Source organism: Bombus fervidus, chromosome 2, assembly GCF_041682495.2.
Source record: "Bombus fervidus isolate BK054 chromosome 2, iyBomFerv1, whole genome shotgun sequence".
In the NCBI taxonomy this organism is placed as follows: Eukaryota; Metazoa; Arthropoda; class Insecta; order Hymenoptera; family Apidae; genus Bombus; species Bombus fervidus.
The window spans coordinates 4,105,067-4,125,779 of record NC_091518.1 but is presented as its reverse complement, the minus strand read 5'-3'; the positions used below and the strand labels follow the sequence as shown (position 1 = coordinate 4,125,779).

Genomic DNA, 20,713 nt, shown 5'->3' with positions numbered 1-20,713 from the left:
CGCATGCGTCTTAAGCTTTATTCCCTTCAAGACGAAGATTTTACTTACTGACTAGCATCACACCGCCGAAAATGTTGTCCGGATTTTCCGGGCTGATGGAGCAATTCCATCTGGCCGACCGAAACTGGTGCTGACATTCCTCGATGGCCAATCTCGCACCCGCGCTGACTGCCTGAAAGTAAAAATTGTGAAAACCACGAGTGGAAAAGAAAACAATTTCACATGAATATGCATACATACAAAAACCATGCTGATCCACTTGATAAATTAAAATGCAGAGAAAAATGATAATTACAAATTACAAAGATAAATAAATTTTCGAAAATTTATCTTGGAGCTTGTGATATTTTATATCTTTCTGTAATAAATAGATTTATGAAAATGAGTTAAACTCTAATTATGTGCCTATTTATGTGAAATTGATAACTCTTAAAAAATAGAGATCAGTTTAATTTCTGAAAGTACAATATATCGTTTCTCATGAATTGGTTAAGGATGTACAAATATGTTAAGTAACTAGTATAGTAAGCTTGTAATTAGATTCGTTTAATGTTGATTCTAATATTAGAATGTAATTGAACTGGTGTCAGTGGGTGGACATGTTCTATATTAGGATCTATTGAGAATCTGTTGACGTGCAATTAGTAATCACTGTCTGTAATAGCAAGTGGTTGAAATTAATACGGCTTCGATCACTGGGATTAATGCTAATTAGAAGTTGTTTGCAGAAATTGTTGTTGTCGTTGGACGACGTTAATTTAGATTGCGTGTTTGGGAGAATTAGAGAACGCTTTGTAGGTGGTAAGTGTAAAATTTGAAAAATGTTGAAAAAAATTTCTGGTACACATAAAAGAGGCTTATAATTAAAACAATTACAAATAGTTGTTTTATAATAAAACTTGAAAACGGAGCTTAATAAGCTTTATCAATTCCTAACCTCAAAGTACCAAATTCCACTCACAACACTAATCATATTTCAAACAGTTATGACGAATATAAATCAATATCAACTTTATCTTCAATTCCATTTATTACACAAAAATTTTAAACAATTCTTTTGGACAATGATTGAATCAACAAGCAGTATCCTCATATATACTTCCAGACAAACTCGTAACCTGAAACCAAGTCAACTCATGGTCAGAATAAAGACCTTAGAGATGGAGAAAGATAAAAAGAAAACACGTACAGCTCGATGGCCGAAATTTCGACACAAAACAAATCGAGGATCGTTCGACGTGTATCTGGTTAATCGTCCGAGGATTAAACGTCCGTCGCGGTGTCGTTATGAATATTCATAGAGTGGTCTTTTGTCGGTAAGCAAGATTTGGAAAAGCAAGATAGTCGGCGTCGTTCAAAGAGATATATCGAGCCACGAGTTTACCTAGACACCGGTTTCTAGACGAACACTGCTTCTGCCCTGCCCCACCACGACAAGATTTGTGCATTAGGCAGAGGTAAACGCGATTTTGGGCAACATTTGACCGCTTTTTTACCGGCCATGCCATCCAACCGTCGCAGGCTGCGACGGATTGCCATAGACTTTCTTTATGTAATTGGAATTTATTTATAGTACCATAGTAGCATGGATTTGATTTTTTGTATTTGTTAGGTTATATTTGTTAGGTTATGTTTTGTTATATTTGTTAGGTTTGTATATATTTGTTAGGTTAGGTTTAATTTGTTAGGTTATATCAGATTGATGTTGATACATTAATCTATAAATTAGACCAGTTTTAAAGCACGTACATACAGTTTTAATCCACGTGTTCAAAATTTATTTTCTTTCACTACAGTATAGTAACGTAGAAAATGCTAAAAGAGTTGATGATTAAAGAGTTAATCTTTTCTCTTAAAATCTAAGCTATACAAAAGTAGATTACTTGCACATTAAATTAATTACACGGTGTAAAGTTAAGCTCGTAAATGCTTTTAACTTATAAAATCGAAACTACTCAAAAATACGTCACTTAAAAATTAAATTAGGTACATAGCATAAAAACTAGACTCACATCTCTCAGTTCTGTAAACCGAACGCAAGATGCTTTTTGTCATAAATGTACCGGTGCAGGTGCTCTTCTTGGAATAAAGGTTAAAGACCCTTGGTATAGGGAGTTAATTTTAGTATGCAGGTATTATTTAGAATTTTATTACTTTGTGAGATTATAGCGTAAATTCTGTACCGTTGAATGCTCAGCACTTTAATACTCGTGTATTGACATTTTTTTCATCTTAACGTGGTTATGTTAAAGTATCCCTAATAAAATGTTACTTTTCTTGTTTTTAGTGAATTCTTGTGCTCGGTGTTGATTTTTAATGAACGTAGAATTAAATGGTACAAGGAGAAAGTCGGAGCAAATGGTCGGATAAAGTTTGACGTTGTCGGTTGGAATTTTTAAATGAGTGTGTTTCACTTTATAGCACTTTGAAGTAACATATGTATAATTAAGTACTTTTAGTAGAAATTAAGGGGTTGTTTGCAATTGTAAAATTTCAACATTTTAGGACACGCAAATTTCTGATTCCTGTAAAAGGGAATTTTTTTTTTGGAGGAATAACGAAATAATTTAAATAATTTGGTTATTTATTAAAATGGACGTATTTCGTGATTATTAAAAATCTGAGTATTCGTTAAAATTGTAGAATATCTTCACATGGTAGAAATTGAAACTTGCTCGTTTCAAAATTTCAGCTAAATATTTACTCAAAATTTTCCAGTGTTTTACATTTTCTCATAAGAAGTATATTTATTTGAAAAACTAAATCTTCCAAAGCATCTTCATTTTTAAAAGCATTACCATGCATCACATTACACTTCTCTCAAAATCATGCTACATTTCCAAGCAATAATTCTTGAACTAAAACATAATGTACGAATTATTCTTGGCCTAAACGCTCTGAATAATGTTTCTACTCGGTATCTCAAACAAATCTTCCACTAAATTTGTTTGAAATAACTGAAATACCATCTCGTAGACGTAACTTTCGCAAACATTTGAAATATTCGGCTGTTTCAAACTAATTTACAACGGCAGAAACAGAGTTTCACGGAGATCCAAGGCAAGATCAGAGAATTCGCGACTTCATTTACCGACTGCGAGGCGTCTCGAAAGGAGGTCGTGTGGGGTTCACTGAAGACCCTGACTGTTCCAGAGCTCGAGTATTAAATATTACAGGCGCGGCAAACGAAAGCTACAACTCGACCGCTGCATTCCGGGAGTTCTTTAGAATCGTGCGAATTCACCGGTGCGCTCGCGCCATTTTCCACCGACGCTCAATTTTCCCCTTCGCGATACCGGATCATTTTTTTATCCCTCTACATCACCGTAGAACTTGAAACATATGTATCCACATGCGTGTTTATACCTTTCTAAATTTTATTTCAATTTATTTCTTCTATCTATATTCTTCTAATCTATATCTCTTTACACTTTGTTTTCATTTCTTTTGATGCGTGTGTTTATATCTTTTTATATTTTGTTTTAAGTGAGTATTGTGTTATATATTGTGTTATATGTTGTGTTATGTTATATATATTATATTTGTTTACAAGCGCGCAATTAAACGTTATTATATTATGTTGTATTATTATTATGTATACTACATTTGTGTCTAATGTATGCTATAAGAAATAGTTGTGAAGAAATGCTAGAAAAAAGTTTCTTAAAATAAGGAAATGTATATTCAGGAAACTAATCCGGTGTGCTAAGGAAACTCTTTCTAATAAACGTAAAATCTGATATACAATAAATTATTGTATTATTATTATTTATTATCATATTTATTTATTACTTCTTCAACTAAAAAAAGTTTAATTTGAATATGTTAGAAGACGAAGAATTAATAGAAAAAAAATAATATGAAAAATAAAATGTTTTCATTTCTTTTGATGCGTGTGTTTATATCTTTCTATATTTTGTTTTAAGTGAGTATTGTGTTATATATTGTGTTATATGTTATGTTATGTTATATATATTATATTTGTTTACAAGCGCGCAATTAAACGTTATTATATTATGTTGTATTATTATTATGTATACTACATTTGTGTCTAATGTATGCTATAAGAAATAGTTGTGAAGAAATGCTAGAAAAAAGTTTCTTAAAATAAGGAAATGTATATTCAGGAAACTAATCCGATGTGCTAAGGAAACTCTTTCTAATAAACGTAAAATCTGATATACAATAAATTATTGTATTATTATTATTTATTATCATATTTATTGATTACTTCTTCAACTAAAAAAAAGTTTAATTTGAATATGTTAGAAGACGAAGAATTAATAGAAAAAAAATAATATGAAAAATAAAATGTTTTCATTTCTTTTGATGCGTGTGTTTATATCTTTCTATATTTTGTTTTAAGTGAGTATTGTGTTATATATTGTGTTATATGTTACGTTATGTTATATATATTATATTTGTTTACGAGCGCGCAATTAAACGTTATTATATTATGTTGTATTATTATTATGTATACTACATTTGTATCTAATGTATGCTATAAGAAATAGTTGTGAAGAAATGCTAGAAAAAAGTTTCTTAAAATAAGGAAATGTATATTCAGGAAACTAATCCGATGTGCTAAGGAAACTCTTTCTAATAAACGTAAAGTCTGATATACAATAAATTATTGTATTATTATTATTTATTATCATATTTATTTATTACTTCTTCAACTAAAAAAAGTTTAATTTGAATATGTTAGAAGACGAAGAATTAGTAGAAAAAAAATAATATAATAACAGAATGTCAAAAGAATTCGAGGGAATAAATGTATGGAATAACTATCATCATAGAAATTGAAAAAGAAAGCGTCCGAGGAAAAAGTTGAACGCCCCTGTAACATTTAATTGTCCATGACCTCCCTTTTACGTGTGCATATTTAATGGCACGGTTCAATGCGAAATTACGCTATTCGCCCCTTAACGATGCTGTACAGTTTTTCGTTTTTGATTTTTCGATCTTCGAAAATTAATCGCATCACACGTGTACTTAGGTTTCTCACAAAAATTATACTTTCGGTTCACATTAACGACGAAATTCGATGGCGGGAATGTAGAGAAACTGTTATTATTACTGAATTTTTATGGTTTTTATATCTCTCGGGTAATCAATTTTGAAAAGTAAAGAAATCTTTGAAAAATTTATTCTTATACACTATTATATCATTTAATTGACGTTAGATAATGTAAAGAAAAAGTTGCTGGAACGAAAAATATGCGCAGCAAAATGCCTCTGCCACATTATCTAAACTTTAACTTTTTCATGCAAGTCCCTTGCATTTTAGTTTCTTTGGTATAAGTTTTACACTATAGCTGGCAATAGTTGCACTTTTAAGGAAAAAAGAAGAAAAGAATCTAAAATTGATTTTCTACTAGTATCCTGTTAAAAAAAAGAGCAGAGTGTAAAAATTGTATAGACAATATCACAAACGATTAACCAACAGCGTATTAAATTAAAAAAAAGAGAATTAAAAAACATAAAAGTGACAAAAAAGAATCTAAAATTGATTTCTCACTAGTTCTCTGTTGAAAAGTCCGCAGAGCGTATAGATCATACGGCCAATATCACAAATGCTTGGCCAATAAAAATCTGATCTACGCAAAAAAGAATGAAATTAAAAAAAAGAACGAAAAACGATCAAAAGCCTGATTTCTCGTTGATTCTCCGCTGGAAAATTGGTAAAGAAATGTGTAAAGGTTGTACGAAGAATATCAAAAATGTTTGATCAATTAAGAAACTAACCTAAAAAAAAAGCACTTAAAAAAAAATAAAAATGAAATAAGTATGGGGAAAAAATGGAATATTGATTTCTCATCGGTCCTCCTTTGAAAAATCGACAAAGTGTAAAGATCGAGCGGACAATGTCGTAAACGTTCGGCCAACAGGCCGCGCGGAGGGCCGGCGAATCGAATTAGCCGCGTGCTTCCCCGGCCATTAATCCGAACGGTGAAGGAGAGAGGTTGCCCCTGCCGTGAGGTAAATACCTGCAGGACTGGCGGCGAGCGGGAGCATATCGCCTGCTGCTTCGCGGTCAGGTGCACACTCTTGCAGTTCTTTTCGGCGCTTGCCGGCCCGATCACACCCGCGCCAACGATCTGTGCTTGACCATCGCCACCGCTTCCAGAACTTGATCCGCTATTCAGTCGTGGCTCAACACCCAGATACCTGAAACAATCCCGGAAGCAGCAACCATTATTGTTATTATCCTTCGATTTCTTACGTGAACCTTCTTATGAAATCTCAACCAACTTTATAGTGATAGATTTACGGAAATACTTATGTAAGTTGGAATTGATCAGAAGTGAGATTAGGTTCAAGTTTCATGAACGTAATATTAAAACTACCAAATTGCTTGATATAAAAATCGAATAAAATACTAACTAATTTATTATACATATAGGTTTATGAAGTTATTTATGCAAGTTGAAGCAGAAGATGGAATGTGAGGTTAGATTAGGGTTAGGTTATAGGATTAGGTACAGATTTAGTAAGCTTAATATTAGGACTATCAAATAGATAATTGTCAAATAGACAATAGATAATAGATAATTGTCGTAAAATTTTAATGAAAATTATTGTATTGCTTGTAGCTTCACGAAAATATTTATATTAGTTGTAATGGAAGATGAGATGCGAGGATGAGTTATAGATTTAATGAAGTCAATGTTAGAATTATCAACGTATGTTAATATAACGGGTTTTATGTACTTTTTTGCATTTACAAAAAAATTAATTCAGACAGTCAATGTAAGCTTCAAGTAAAAGGAAAATATTATTTTGAAAATTATCATTTAAAAAATCCAGTATATCTATATAGATTAATATCGCTCCCCTATCATTCTCGAATCACGGAATTTCCTTCTCCCCACTCTCATATCATATATTACTTGCCCACCCTGTATTTTCACGAAGCATAGAGGACAGCTACTCGGTAGCCTCGCTCGTACCGAGGCTACCCACAAAGGAACTCTCGCCGTGACGAACCACCTATAATTAGAGCAGGTATTCGAGTGAAAATTATAGAGGGGAAAAGGACGAAGGGCAACAGCTAAGGGTAACCGATGCCCGACAATATAAGAGGATCCGCAAGAACCGACAACAGGGATTGTCTACGCCGTAAGATGAGACGAGAAGACTTAACTTTCCTATCACATGAATCACATGAATCTTCAAGAATCTTGCTAGTAAAAGTTATTAATTGTTTTCAATGTAAATGAAATTTTTAATATTAATATTGAATTTATATTGGTAATTACAAACTTGAAGTAGTGACATAAAATATAAAATTTGATTAAACATTATATTTCTATATTAGTATTAAATATTTTTTTGTCAAAATATATTGAATGCATGTATTTCGGTATATTGCGAGGAAAACATTTCGATATAATATGTTTCATAACCTCAAATTTATAGTAGTGACTTTAAACATTACATTTCGTTAGAAAATATATTACTTCAGTTCATTATTGAAAGAATACTTCAATACAAATTTATATCAGTAATCATGTATACAAATTCACTATAATGATCTAAAGCTTTTGACCTTTTGATCCGAATTTATATCGAAAGAAGTATTTTAATAATTTCCCACTATGATTTTCCAAGTTTATATTTCTCCATAAATGTCCTATTAAGTATTTAACTATTATACTTATGAGCGGCGGTATATTTACTTGCTACAAAGGTTTTGGTTAGGGATAAAATGCTACATGAACCGGCGGCGTTTTTTTTCTGCGGTGTTCATCTTCCGAAAAGTTCACGGCACCTGGGTGAAAGCGTACAAGGAATCAAAGAGGCGTGTACACGGTATATCTCAGAGAAAGCGTGTCGAATTTAATTCCTCGTAAAGCTCCATTAATTTACGGGTGGCCGCAAAGAGATCCAACATGTCCGATCATCCGGCTCAATTATCGAATTTATTTAATGCCGGCCACTCGTAATGAGTACCTGCGTGCAAAAACCTATATTCTGGTGCAGACGCGCGAAAATATCGTGTCTTCCCTACCCCTATACTCAATATATACCACATGTAAGGAGAACGATTGGTTGATTTTTTGCTTGCAATTAACTTTACTGAGGAAGATCAGTTTGCCAGTTTTAAGGAGCGTACATATCAGCAAACATATTCACGAACAATGCAATATCTTTGCATAATAGTAACAAGTTTGATAATAAACAAGTGAAATTGTTCAAGGGAATTGTAAAAATTATAAATTATTTGAAAATTGTAAGAGACTGTAGAGAAGAGATTCCTAACCTATTACTTGTAACTCGTCAATATACCTATAATGTAATATTATTAGTTGATAAATTATTATAATTTAATAGTATCAGTTAATAAAATATTGTACAAGAAAGTATTTTTTTTTTTTTTTGTATTTACTTCAGTATCAAATTTAAATAAATATAAAAATACAGATAAGTTTTGGACTTTATATATACCAATCTAATATAATCCTATATAACAGCAGAGGAAGAATTAGTTATAAAAAAAAGTAAATAAAAGTAAAAAAAAGAGTCTAGAAGTTGGGAAACGTTTCTCCGCCTCTCGTTAATCGCGGCGTCGTTGTCGTAAGAAGAAAAAACAGGAAATATAGGAAAAAAAAGAAATAATAGAAGTGGTCCTGTCATTTTCTATTATTTTTCAGAGGTTGCCCCTCTCCGGAGCATAGGTAGCGGTCGTTTAGGCGGTAAATCTTAATGAGAATCGAGGGTGTGGCCTTGGCCGGGCCCGGGAACGATGATTGCAACCCCGTGGGCAACGTTTAAGGGAACAGGTCGTCGCGTCAACTTCTACACGTACGACACACGCCGAGGGAGTGACCAATTCTCGTGCGGACGCGCCTTCGAGCTTCCTTAATGCGAGTTTGAGAAGATTTTAATCTGCCCACGAACTCGATTACTCCCGAAGCGCCTGGCTACTCGGAATTACAGATGCGGTCTAAAGGGAAGATAAGTCAGTGTTGCTATTAATCCTTTGGGATAATTTATCTCTTATTTAAGTTAACCTCTTTCTTTCATACCTTTCATACTGATATTTACATTCATATCTTTGATATTTTTGCAATGCTGCGTATCTTTTTCTCTTTTGTTCTTTGAGCTAAGTAGAATATGTGGTGGACTTTACGAGTTGGTTTATACAATAACGAGACCAGTTGATACTTGTGCCGTCAAATGTATTTAAAAGTATTTTTAAATATATAGTACAGAATACAGAGTCAATTGCCGTTCGCTCAAAGTCACTCGGTATAAGAATGTTCGATACTCGACCGCTAGGTAGTGCTTACGTTCGCTCGATACTAATTGTCCTAAAGATCGTGTTCGTTTATTTATACCGGTCTGGGGAGTACCGGAAAGTTTAAATTCGACTACGGTTGACGGTTGCACGTAGCGGCGATATTGTTTTGTCCGGAGTTTGTTTATCGTTACGTTTTGTATATCAAGACGGTGTCAATGTCCCGCGGCAAAACAACATGAGTCGCTCTCGATTCGCATCGTCCTCTGACTCATGTGCCGCTACAAATATATAAAATATTTTTTACTGTAGATAAAAAGAAATATAATTTTATTTATTGAGAAATTCAGTCAATATTTGAATTTTACTTTTACCAATTCTACTTCCCTGCTTTCCTTGCGAATTTTAACTTCGTAGAATGTGTAAAAACTCGTTACAAATTAAGCAATCACACTTCTTAAATACATATCTTTTAATCCGCTAGCAATGTTCAGCTTCTATTTTAAGTCACCAAAAATTATACTAAGTCGACCAATCACAATTTCTTTCTTTGACTTCCTTGAATTTCCTCCTACCACCATTTCGAATGAACCAATCACAGCATTTCTCGAATCTCTGATATTAATTCCCTATAAGAATTTATGCTCTCAAAAAAACCAGTGCCACGTACCATCGCCATGAAACCTCTTTCTAATCACCACCGTATCCTCCGCCAGCAATTTCAATCTCTAGCGCGGAAATCACATGAGTCATCTAACGAGGCTGACCGCTGCAACGGCGTAGGAGCGTTTATTATTTGTTTGCGCGCCAAACTCCTCGACTAGCTGCCATACCTATTTCGGATTTGTTTGACCACGGTTTATGGCTCTCTTTCACTGATCTCTTCCCACCACCCTTCCACCCCCACAACGAAATCACGCTATTTAAAATTTGAAGTTTTTGGAAATGGAAAAATATCTGTAGCCATAATTATCGGTAATTGTCATCGATATAAATATTTTTATTTAACAAGATCTGAAATAGAGTGAACCAAAGTTCAAGTACTATTGTATGTTATATAATGTTACGAAAGATCATAAAACCCGAAATTATAGGGACGAAGGAAGTGTCCTATATGTACGTATAGTGTATTGACATCATCGACGAGAAGATCATCCCAGTCATTTGGAGTATCGATGTTTATGAAAAGGCTAAGCCGATGGTTAAATAGGAGATTTTGTTGGTCGGCTAGCCTTAAATACGTGTTAGTCGCGCAATATTGCAATCAATAGGCGGTTGGCGATATGGTTCGGGTGGCCGGTTCTTATGGGGAAAAGGTATCGACGGTTCATCGACTAACGCGGTCAAGGTTAGATAGACCAGAGACGGAGGAAGATAAATACACATATATATACATAAATGGTTGTAGGAATGTAGATAGAGATTTTGCAAGAATCCTCGATCTAAAGAATTCTTAGAATGAATTCGTGGGACGAATTTACGATGCAGTGTGTACATTACGATGTAATTTACATAGCGCGATACATAGAATTTAAAATATACTGAAACAAAGATTAAAAATTTAAGGAATATTTTAAAGAAGAAATTCTAGTGCAACTATGATTATAATGTATAAGTACATACATGGAATTTACAATATATTAAATAAAAGATTTGAAAAGTTATCAGTTTAGGGCCTAGGGAATTTTTTTTTTGAATTCTCAGATTCAGGAAAAATTGTCATTACTTTATAAAACATTAAATAATTTTCATTATATATTATTTAGCATAACAATTTGATACAATTTTATTCAGTATTCTCAATTTAAAATTTCACAGAAAGCTCAATTGTTGTCATAAACAATAATATCAAAAACCAATGACAAAATCGAACACGTATTCCGTTTAATCGAATTCCACAGAAACAAAGCCACAAGTTTAAAAAGGATCCCTTCCCGCACAACCAACCGCAGTTGGCCGCTGAAGACGATCGAAAAACCGCAAAAACTTGATCCCGCGAGAGGACTCCGTTTACCCAGACAAATCGTTCGAAATGGAATCATGGGCAAACGATACCGCGCAGGATGTCACCGTCGCGCTAGATAACCAGCGTCGAGCGGTGGGGAAGGAGGCAAAGTGAACGAATGGAGAAAAGGATGCAACAGTCGAGTGCACACTCTGTTCGGGGTAAGGTCTCACGGCAAGCTACGGATATTCGAGATGGTTAGAGAATAAAGAACCGACCAAAGGAAACAAGTAATGGAAAAGAATGAAACTATAATTGAAAAATGAACAGGGCAAGGCAAACAGATTAACATGTATGAATAACAGATAGGTTAGATGTAACATGTATGAGCTGCAATCTGGATGCAATCTGATTTTGCCATCAACGGAGTGAATCAATTGAATTGAAATCATGTAAGGATATGTTGGAAAAGATGAAACTAAAATGTGAAAAGGAGGTACATGAGACAAAATAAACAAGTTTGGTTATATTATGTTATAACTTATAATGTAACATACATATGGACTGCAATCTGCACTTGCAATTTGTTTGAATTGGAACCACATACATACTGACATTCATTTTTCATTCAGTATTAGTTTCGTCTATATTGTCTACAGTCTACATTTTAGGAAGAGGATTAACATGGCAATTTTGATGATATGTAGATGTACAGTACACATATTACATACTATATCATAACAGAAATTTGTTGTATGGAGGTTATCTATGAATAAATTATGAACGTTCAGGCAAACTTAAATTTTTCTGATCCCAATAAAAGAAGTGAATGCTAATTAGAGATTTGTTTCACTCTCTGAATATTACACTAAATACTTTACATTGAATATTTTTTAGGAAGAGGATTGACATGGCAATTTTGATGATATGTAGATGTACAGTACACATATTACATACTATATCATAACAGAAATTTGTTGTATGGAGGTTATCTATGAATAAATTATGAACGTTCAGGCAAACTTAAATTTTTCTGATCCCAATAAAAGAAGTGAATGCTAATTAGAGATTTGTTTCACTCTCTGAATATTACACTAAATACTTTACATTGAATATTTTTTAGGAAGAGGATTGACATGGCAATTTTGATGATATATAGATGTACAGTACACATATTATATACTATATCATAACATAAATTTGTTGTATGGAGGTTATCTATGAATAAATTATGAACGTTCAGGCAAACTTAAATTTTTCTGATCCCAATAAAAGAAGTGAATGCTAATTAGAGATTTGTTTCACTCTCTGAATATTACACTAAATACTTTACATTGAATATCTTTTAGGAAGAGAATTGACATGGCAATTTTGATGATATATAGATGTACAGTACACATATTACATACTATATCATAACAGAAATTTGTTGTATGGAGGTTATCTATGAATAAATTATGAACGTTCAGGCAAACTTAAATTTTTCTGATCCCAATAAAAGAAGTGAACGTTAATTAGAGATTTGTTTCACTCTCTGAATATTACACTAAATACTTTACATTGAATATCATTTGTACATCTTTGCACATTTAATTTTCCTGTAAATACAATAACATTTACCGTCCATCAATAATATTTTACATCCTAACCTCTTCAAAAAGCTACACAACAAATCTTATAACACAATTAATTACAATACCATTCCCCAATAGATAGATTACAGATAAACTACGGACTTTTATACTAAATTTAGAGGTACAAAAATCTACAGACTGTATATGATCTAGAAAAATAATAAAATATCCAATGCTGTGTCCAAAGTATTCTTTATAATTTTTATTGGATGAACCAAATTTCTATGTGAGTTTCATTTCTTTAGTCCTGTTCATAAAAACATAAAACTGTATAAAAATTCGCAGTCTAATTGTAAATAAAGTAACCAATCTCAATCTAATCTAAATTATCAATTGTTCAGGTGCACAAGATTAGGTGATTCACCCAGAGTACAAAGAAAGGGTGGAGGTGGGGTTAAGGTAAGTACATATAGGAGGAGGGAGAATAATAATTCGACAAAGCGGCGGTCGGAAAGAAAGAAATCCATATTCAGATCCGATGATGTATCCGGGGCCGCGGGAGGGCTGCTCCCCATTCAAAGGGGAGGAGGTAAAGGGAAGCAAGCCTATGGAAGAGGAAAGGAAGGAGGAAGCCGCGTGAACGTGCACTAGGTCCCACCACTACTATATACTCACCTCACCCTTTTCACATCTTTCTTCTCTTTTTCTATCTTTCTCTGTTCGTACAGAGAGTATATGCCGCGTTTTGCCTTTATCATCGGCGGCGGCGGCGGCGGCGGCAAACCCTTAGCCGCGCCACGATTATGATTCCGATTATTATGATTATGATTATGATTATGATTATTATGATTATTGTTAGGTGGAGGTATCGCGTTGCCGTCACAGGCACGTCGACCCGTGCTTTGTCCACGTGACAGCGATAGGGCCCATTTATGTCGAGAACACACACTCCACGCCAACGTTATAATGGAGGATAAATCCAGCCGAAAAGACCACAATACATACATCGTTCCGTCGTAGCATTAACCGGTAAGCTACCGGATATTATCGGTTCTATGCGGATGGTTTTATATATTTCTGTACGTACGTTTGGATGTGTATGTATATAACGTAAATTGTATAGTATAGGGAATGTAATATTTTTAGCATGGCGTGATGAAAGAAAAGTTTTAGATTAGCTGTTCTACTTGATATTTTAATTTTTATTTTACGCTTTTAATATTTTCATTAACAATTTTTGTTTTCTGTTTACACAACATTTTTACTAAATTTTTTAGACATCCTAGTTGGGAATTCTTTCTTTCAAATTCTTAAAGTATTGATCAATTCTTTTTTATCAGAGAAATATTTAATTCCGTTGAAGATTCTTAAGACTTCAGTGCACTTCGCGAGAAATTCTAACTTTCAACTGGCTTTGTTCAAAACTCCTGCTAGAAAATTTCTAGAAAGTCCAGATACTGCTTAAAAAATAATGAAACTAATAAATCTATTCTAAATTCGCGTCTCATCAAAAATGGAAGCTACAATTATAATATTCTTATTTTCCAGCAAAATCTACAAAAATCTCAGTTCCGTCTAAAACGCGAAAGACGCACCAAACTTCCAAGCGTGAGTGTATGGAGGTTTTAAAAATCCTATTCTAAAAATTCCGAGAAAATCAGCCTTCTAGAAACCATTCCTACATGAAGAAACACTCTACACCACTCGAACCAGTTCGATAACCTAACCCAGCTTCCTCTTGCCATACCTATACAACCCTCTCCTTCACTCGTCACTGACGAACAACCTCGTCTACTTCATCTTCAAAGAGACAACAACCTCACTCTCTTCGATAGGCTGTTACTGCTAGACGGAAAAACTGTAATCGGATCCGTTTCGAGAAGAAGGAGCAGGAAACACGAAGAAGAGTTTCAAAAAGACGTCGCAAAGAGAACTGGAACCGCTACCGACGATGATCAGACAACATCTATCGTCGACGCGGTCGTAAACCGACGATACCAGACGAAAAGTCGACCGTTCGTCAGGTTGTCTGGCTAAGATTCGCTGCCGTGGTTCCGTTTACAAACCCACAGAAAGGAACGTAGATAAATACTCATGGGCGGCTCTTACAGTTTTACGACCGTACCACGGTTCTACGTTTGCCCGCTCTATTTGGCTAACGACAATTCCGATCTGCATTTCCTCAAACCGAAACTATCCTTATCGCCCTCTGAGATTTCTCGTGGCATCTGGTGAATCGCGCGTGGAATGCGCTTGGCAACGCTTCCGCGTGTCTTTTAGCCGTTTTATTGATGGTGTACAACAAGTACTACACAGGATTATGCAATTTTGTATTTATAGAAATTCGGATATAAGTTAGTTTTAGTACGTGATGTAGTGTTTCAGGAATTCCCAAAGAATTTTACCTTGTAATTTTTGTAAGAAAGAGTGATTGTATTGTTTGTTTCTTCAAGTTATGAAATTAAACCCTAGAATAATATTCTGATATATTATTAGGATGCAATTGTTTCTTGCAAGATATAATAGTATGTTTCTATACATACAGTAAATGCAATATAATAAGTGTATTTTCATACAGTTTTAAGTACCTTGTAATTTTTGTAAGAAAGAGTGATTGTATTGTTTGTTTCTTCAAGTTATGAAATTAAACCCTAGAATAATATTCTGATATATTATTAGGATGCAATTGTTTTTTGCAAGATATAATAGTATGTTTTTATACATACAGTAAATGCAATATAATAAGTGTATTTTCATATAGTTTTAAGTACCTTGTAATTTTTGTAAGAAAGAGTGATTGTATTGTTTGTTTCTTCAAGTTATGAAATTAAACCCTAGAATAATATTCTGATATATTATTAGGATGCAATTGTTTCTTGCAAGATATAATAGTATGTTTTTATACATACAGTAAATGCAATATAATAAGTGTATTTTCATATAGTTTTAAGTACCTTGTAATTTTTGTAAGAAAGAGTGATTGTATTGTTTGTTTCTTCAAGTTATGAAATTAAACCCTAGAATAATATTCTGATATATTATTAGAATACAATTGTTTTTTGCAAGATATAATAGTATGTTTTTATACATACAGTAAATGTAATATAATAAGTGTATTTTCATATAGTTTTAAGTACCTTGTAATGTTTGTAAGAAAGAGTGATTGTATTGTTTGTTTCTTCAAGTTATGAAATTAAACCCTAGAATAATATTCTGATATATTATTAGGATGCAATTGTTTTTTGCAAGATATAATAGTATGTTTTTATACATACAGTAAATGCAATATAATAAGTGTATTTTCATATAGTTTTAAGTACCTTGTAATTTTTGTAAGAAAGAGTGATTGTATTGTTTGTTTCTTCAAGTTATGAAATTAAACCCTAGAATAATATTCTGATATATTATTAGAATGCAATTGTTTTTTGCAAGATATAATAGTATGTTTTTATACATACAGTAAATGCAATATAATAAGTGTATTTTCATATAGTTTTAAGTACCTTGTAATTTTTGTAAGAAAGAGTGATTGTATTGTTTGTTTCTTCAAGTTATGAAATTAAACCCTAGAATAATATTCTGATATATTATTAGGATGCAATTGTTTTTTGCAAGATATAATAGTATGTTTTTATACATAAAGTAAATGCAATATAATAAGTGTATTTTCATATAGTTTTAAGTACCTTGTAATTTTTGTAAGAAAGAGTGATTGTATTGTTTGTTTCTTCAAGTTATGAAATTAAACCCTAGAATAATATTCTGATATATTATTAGGATGCAATTGTTTTTTGCAAGATATAATAGTATGTTTTTATACATACAGTAAATGCAATATAATAAGTGTATTTTCATATAGTTTTAAGTAACTTGTAATTTTTGTAAGAAAGAGTGATTGTATTGTTTGTTTCTTCAAGTTATGAAATTAAACCCTAGAATAATATTCTGATATATTATTAGGATGCAATTGTTTTTTGCAAGATATAATAGTATGTTTTTATACATACAGTAAATACAATATAATAAGTGTATTTTCATATAGTTTTAAGTACCTTGTAATTTTTGTAAGAAAGAGTGATTGTATTGTTTGTTTCTTCAAGTTATAAAATTAAACCCTAGAATATAAGATATAAGTTAGTTTTAGTACGTGATGTAGTGTTTCAGGAATTCCCAAAGAAAATTTTTCGGTGAAATTAGAATACAGAATCCCTTGTTTTTCAATGTCTTGGATCGTATGTTTTAAAAATATTCAAATAAAATTTCAGAATTTGCCTATAGGAGATTTTTAATCAATGTTTTAAGCTTAAATATTTAAAGAATTTTTGAAAGAGATTTGTGCAACAATTAGGAGAAATATAGTTTTTCTTTCCTTTCTGTTATTTCCTCCTTGTTAGTTTCTTAAACCAGGTAAACTAGACGGGTGAAATTTTTTGTCGTGAATGCTTAAAACAATCCAGACAGATGAGCATTACCGAGCGTAACAAATGAGACATTTTTATTAAGCGTTCACAGAAAGCTTTGAATAGAATTAAAATATAGAATCTTCTCTTATCAATATCTTGAGCTGTATTTTCAAGATTGTCAAAGGAACTGTATTATAAATATAATTTTTGAAGAAGACTTCCGGGGAACTTGAAAGAAATCTGGTATTTTTATTTGAAATGAAACTTTTGGACAGAATTGAAAGCAACATAGAATTTCTTAATCAATAGATATTTTTAAATGGATCTTCCATTAAGACAAACTGAACAATTCCTGCACAACTTCTACTTTCATATTTAATTCTCCTATAAAACGTCTAGACGTAATAGATCCAGGAACTTTTGCGACTTTCTGAATGCTTCATCCCCCAATCGTTTCATCCCATCTCCTACTATACGTGTCATCGTCGATCAGGATTAATTAGCCGGAAGGAAAGACACGGATCGTGATTCCTCTATGAACATAGAGCACCATGCTCGTGCACATTCAACGAGAGGAAACTTCACCTCGATGTTCCCGCCGCAATCTAATGGTCACCCTTCGGGCAGAGTTTTGGCCCGGGGGTCATCCCCTTTTTTCGCCGTGAAAGTCACGAGGGGGGGCCACTTTGGATAGAATGAGATACGAACGAGGAACGTTGCATAAGTATAATGCCGGCAGAGAAAAGGGGGATGTTCGGTAATCGATACTAATTAGGACGAGGTAAAGTTTCGGCTGTGAGAGGAACAGCGGCTATAGTATTTGTTAGAACACGTATACACGCATAATTATACACAGTGGCTAATTATTATCCACTGAAAAGATTCTTTTGATTTTTTATTAATATGTTATTCATTAGTACGTGAGATAATGGTCCTTAAAGAATATTACTTTAGGAATTGTTATATAATATATGTAATAGGTTACGTCGCGTGAGATGGTCCCTCATGGTGGCCGCCAAGGCCCACACATCGTTACACCCGCAATAAAGGAACCACCATAAACCGAATCTTTTTAGCTTAATTTCGGTTTATGAATGGTCCTTAAAACAGTCCTTAGGTTTATTGTACGCTCTTGCAAATTCCGGAGAAAGCGGAAGTTTGTCTAACGAAAAAGCAGGTTTTCCCATGAACAAGGACACCCATGAGCCATGTCGGCAGGAGACTCTCTTCTCATATTTTTACTTATTAACGTTGGCTATAACCAATGGGTACCGCGGATCGTTACCCTCGCTTTCCTACCGAAAAATGGGAACAACGAATCCGCGTTCTTAGTTCAAAAAGGCACACCCACACCGAGCTCTTCTCCGTAATAGCACGAGACGGGTCTTCACTGTTCATCCAATCTTCGTGTAGTCAACTCAACTCTTGTCATCTTTCACTCTCGGCGCAGTCATCTACTGTTGCTAGAAACTTAGATCGGTCAACTCTAATGTTCTTACAAACTTTGTGCAGACTACTTAACTTTTCCTATAATCTTAGGACAGTCCTCACTACGGTCTACGCGACATCAATTTAATCTACTTATACGACTCAACTATCCAGTCCACAACTATCAACTGTTTATATCAAATATATCTTCCGTCACGGCGCAATATTAAGTGTAACAAGTTGTTGAAAATATAAATATTATAGAACTGTTACAGTTTAACAAACAGCCCTATTATCTCATAAGAAATAAGAGGATCGACCTGTCCATGGTGTCGATTGTTATAACGGTAACGGGAATTTACGACTCCCGTTGACGCGCTTCATCGCGATCGCGTCTCCCCGCGACTGGAAGAAAATACATAATATGATGTATAATAATAATTTGTGATAATAATTTTCATCCCTTAAGAGCTCATCAATATTAGTTTTATTATTAATATTATTTTATAGTATATACATAGTATAATATATAATAATAAATAATATTATAAATTATTTTGAATAAAATATTTATTAAATTAATAAAAATAATAATATTTAATAAAAAAATTATTTAAATAAATATTATTTTATAATATTATTTATTATTAATAATAGAATTATTGTTTGAATTCTTAAAGATTGAAAGACATATTCATTGTTAAACCGTTGTTATAATATATAATAATAAATAATATTATAAATTATTTTGAATAAAATATTTATTAAATTAATAAAAATAATAATATTAAATAAAAAAATTATTTAAATAAATATTATTTTATAATATTATTTATTATTAATAATAGAATTATTGTTTGAATTCTTAAAGATTGAAAGACATATTCATTGTTAAACCGTTGTTATAATATATAATAATAAATAATATTATAAATTATTTTGAATAAAATATTTATTAAATTAATAAAAATAATAATATTTAATAAAAAAATTATTTAAATAAATATTATTTTATAATATTTATTATTAATAATAGAATTATTGTTTGAATTCTTAAAGATTGAAAGACATATTCATTGTTAAACCGTTGTTATAATATATAATAATAAATAATATTATAAATTATTTTGAATAAAATATTTATTAAATTAATAAAAATACTAATATTAAATAAAAAAATTATTTAAATAAATATTATTTTATAATATTATTTATTATTAATAATAGAATTATTGTTTGAATTCTTAAAGATTGAAAGACATATTCATTGTTAAACCGAGGACTTATATATTTAAGTATTAAATAACTCAGGTTTATGTATTTAAATATGCAAATTAAATATGTACAAATGTACAGGATATATTCAATATGTAAAAGTACAGAATATATGTAAAATTGAGTATTTATTATAATATATGAAAGAAATTCCTATTTAGGTTTCATTTCTTTAATTGCATCCAGAGAAGTATAAAATTGCATGAATATTTCTCTAATATTAATTTCACTCTACAAAGAGAAGAATGATACAAGAAATTACAAGAAAGATGATACATTCCTGATAGTCAAAATATTAGGTCGTGCAAAATGTTTCTTTCGTTTTAAATAATGGATGCACAATATTTTCCGTTTTATATTATTTTGTCGAATTACGTATGATCCATTTTGTTCTATCAAAATAAAGATCACAACGTTCGATAGGTTAGGTTTCATGTTTGTCTAAAGATACGTCGTTGTAAAAGACGTGTCTGTAAAAGAAAGACACTTTTTGGACAACCTAATAGAAAAAGGAAAAGGAAAAAAAAAGAATAGGTGGGGGGGAGAGGGAGAATAGAACAAGAATTCTTCTATTCTCTTTAACCAAATCTAGAGCTATCGATAGGTTAAGCTTCTAGAGCGTGTACTCTAATGGGTTGCACATAAATCATTCGAGACAATAAAAATTATCACCGAATTGGTGTCCCGAGGGTCTGCTTACAATGTTTCGACGGAAAGGGTTCTCGAAATAATGGGGACGTCATAAAACTTATCTCACCTAACCATGGATACGAGCAGCTTATCGTTTAACTCTTGTCCCCCTTCCCTCGTACCTTTTCCATGAAAATTCCATTTCATCATTTTT

General features: G+C 32.3%; 1 protein-coding gene across 5 annotated transcripts in view; it reads right to left on the bottom strand.

Moving 5' to 3' along the window:
- The window catches only part of LOC139996037 (protein Wnt-4), an 80,394-nt gene that overhangs the window by 13,354 nt on the left and 46,327 nt on the right, over positions 1-20,713 (bottom strand). For 3 of the 5 annotated variants that reach the window (XM_072020094.1, XM_072020067.1, XM_072020077.1), the window contains 2 exons: positions 5,991-6,171; positions 49-172 (listed from right to left, as the gene is read on the bottom strand). In XM_072020094.1, the coding sequence (XP_071876195.1) occupies positions 49-172; positions 5,991-6,171 (305 nt within the window). Of the gene's footprint in view, positions 1-48; positions 173-937; positions 1,119-1,189; positions 1,277-5,990; positions 6,172-9,051; positions 9,071-20,713 lie in introns of those variants that run through there. The other 2 variants (XM_072020086.1, XM_072020101.1) reach the window with 2 other exon arrangements.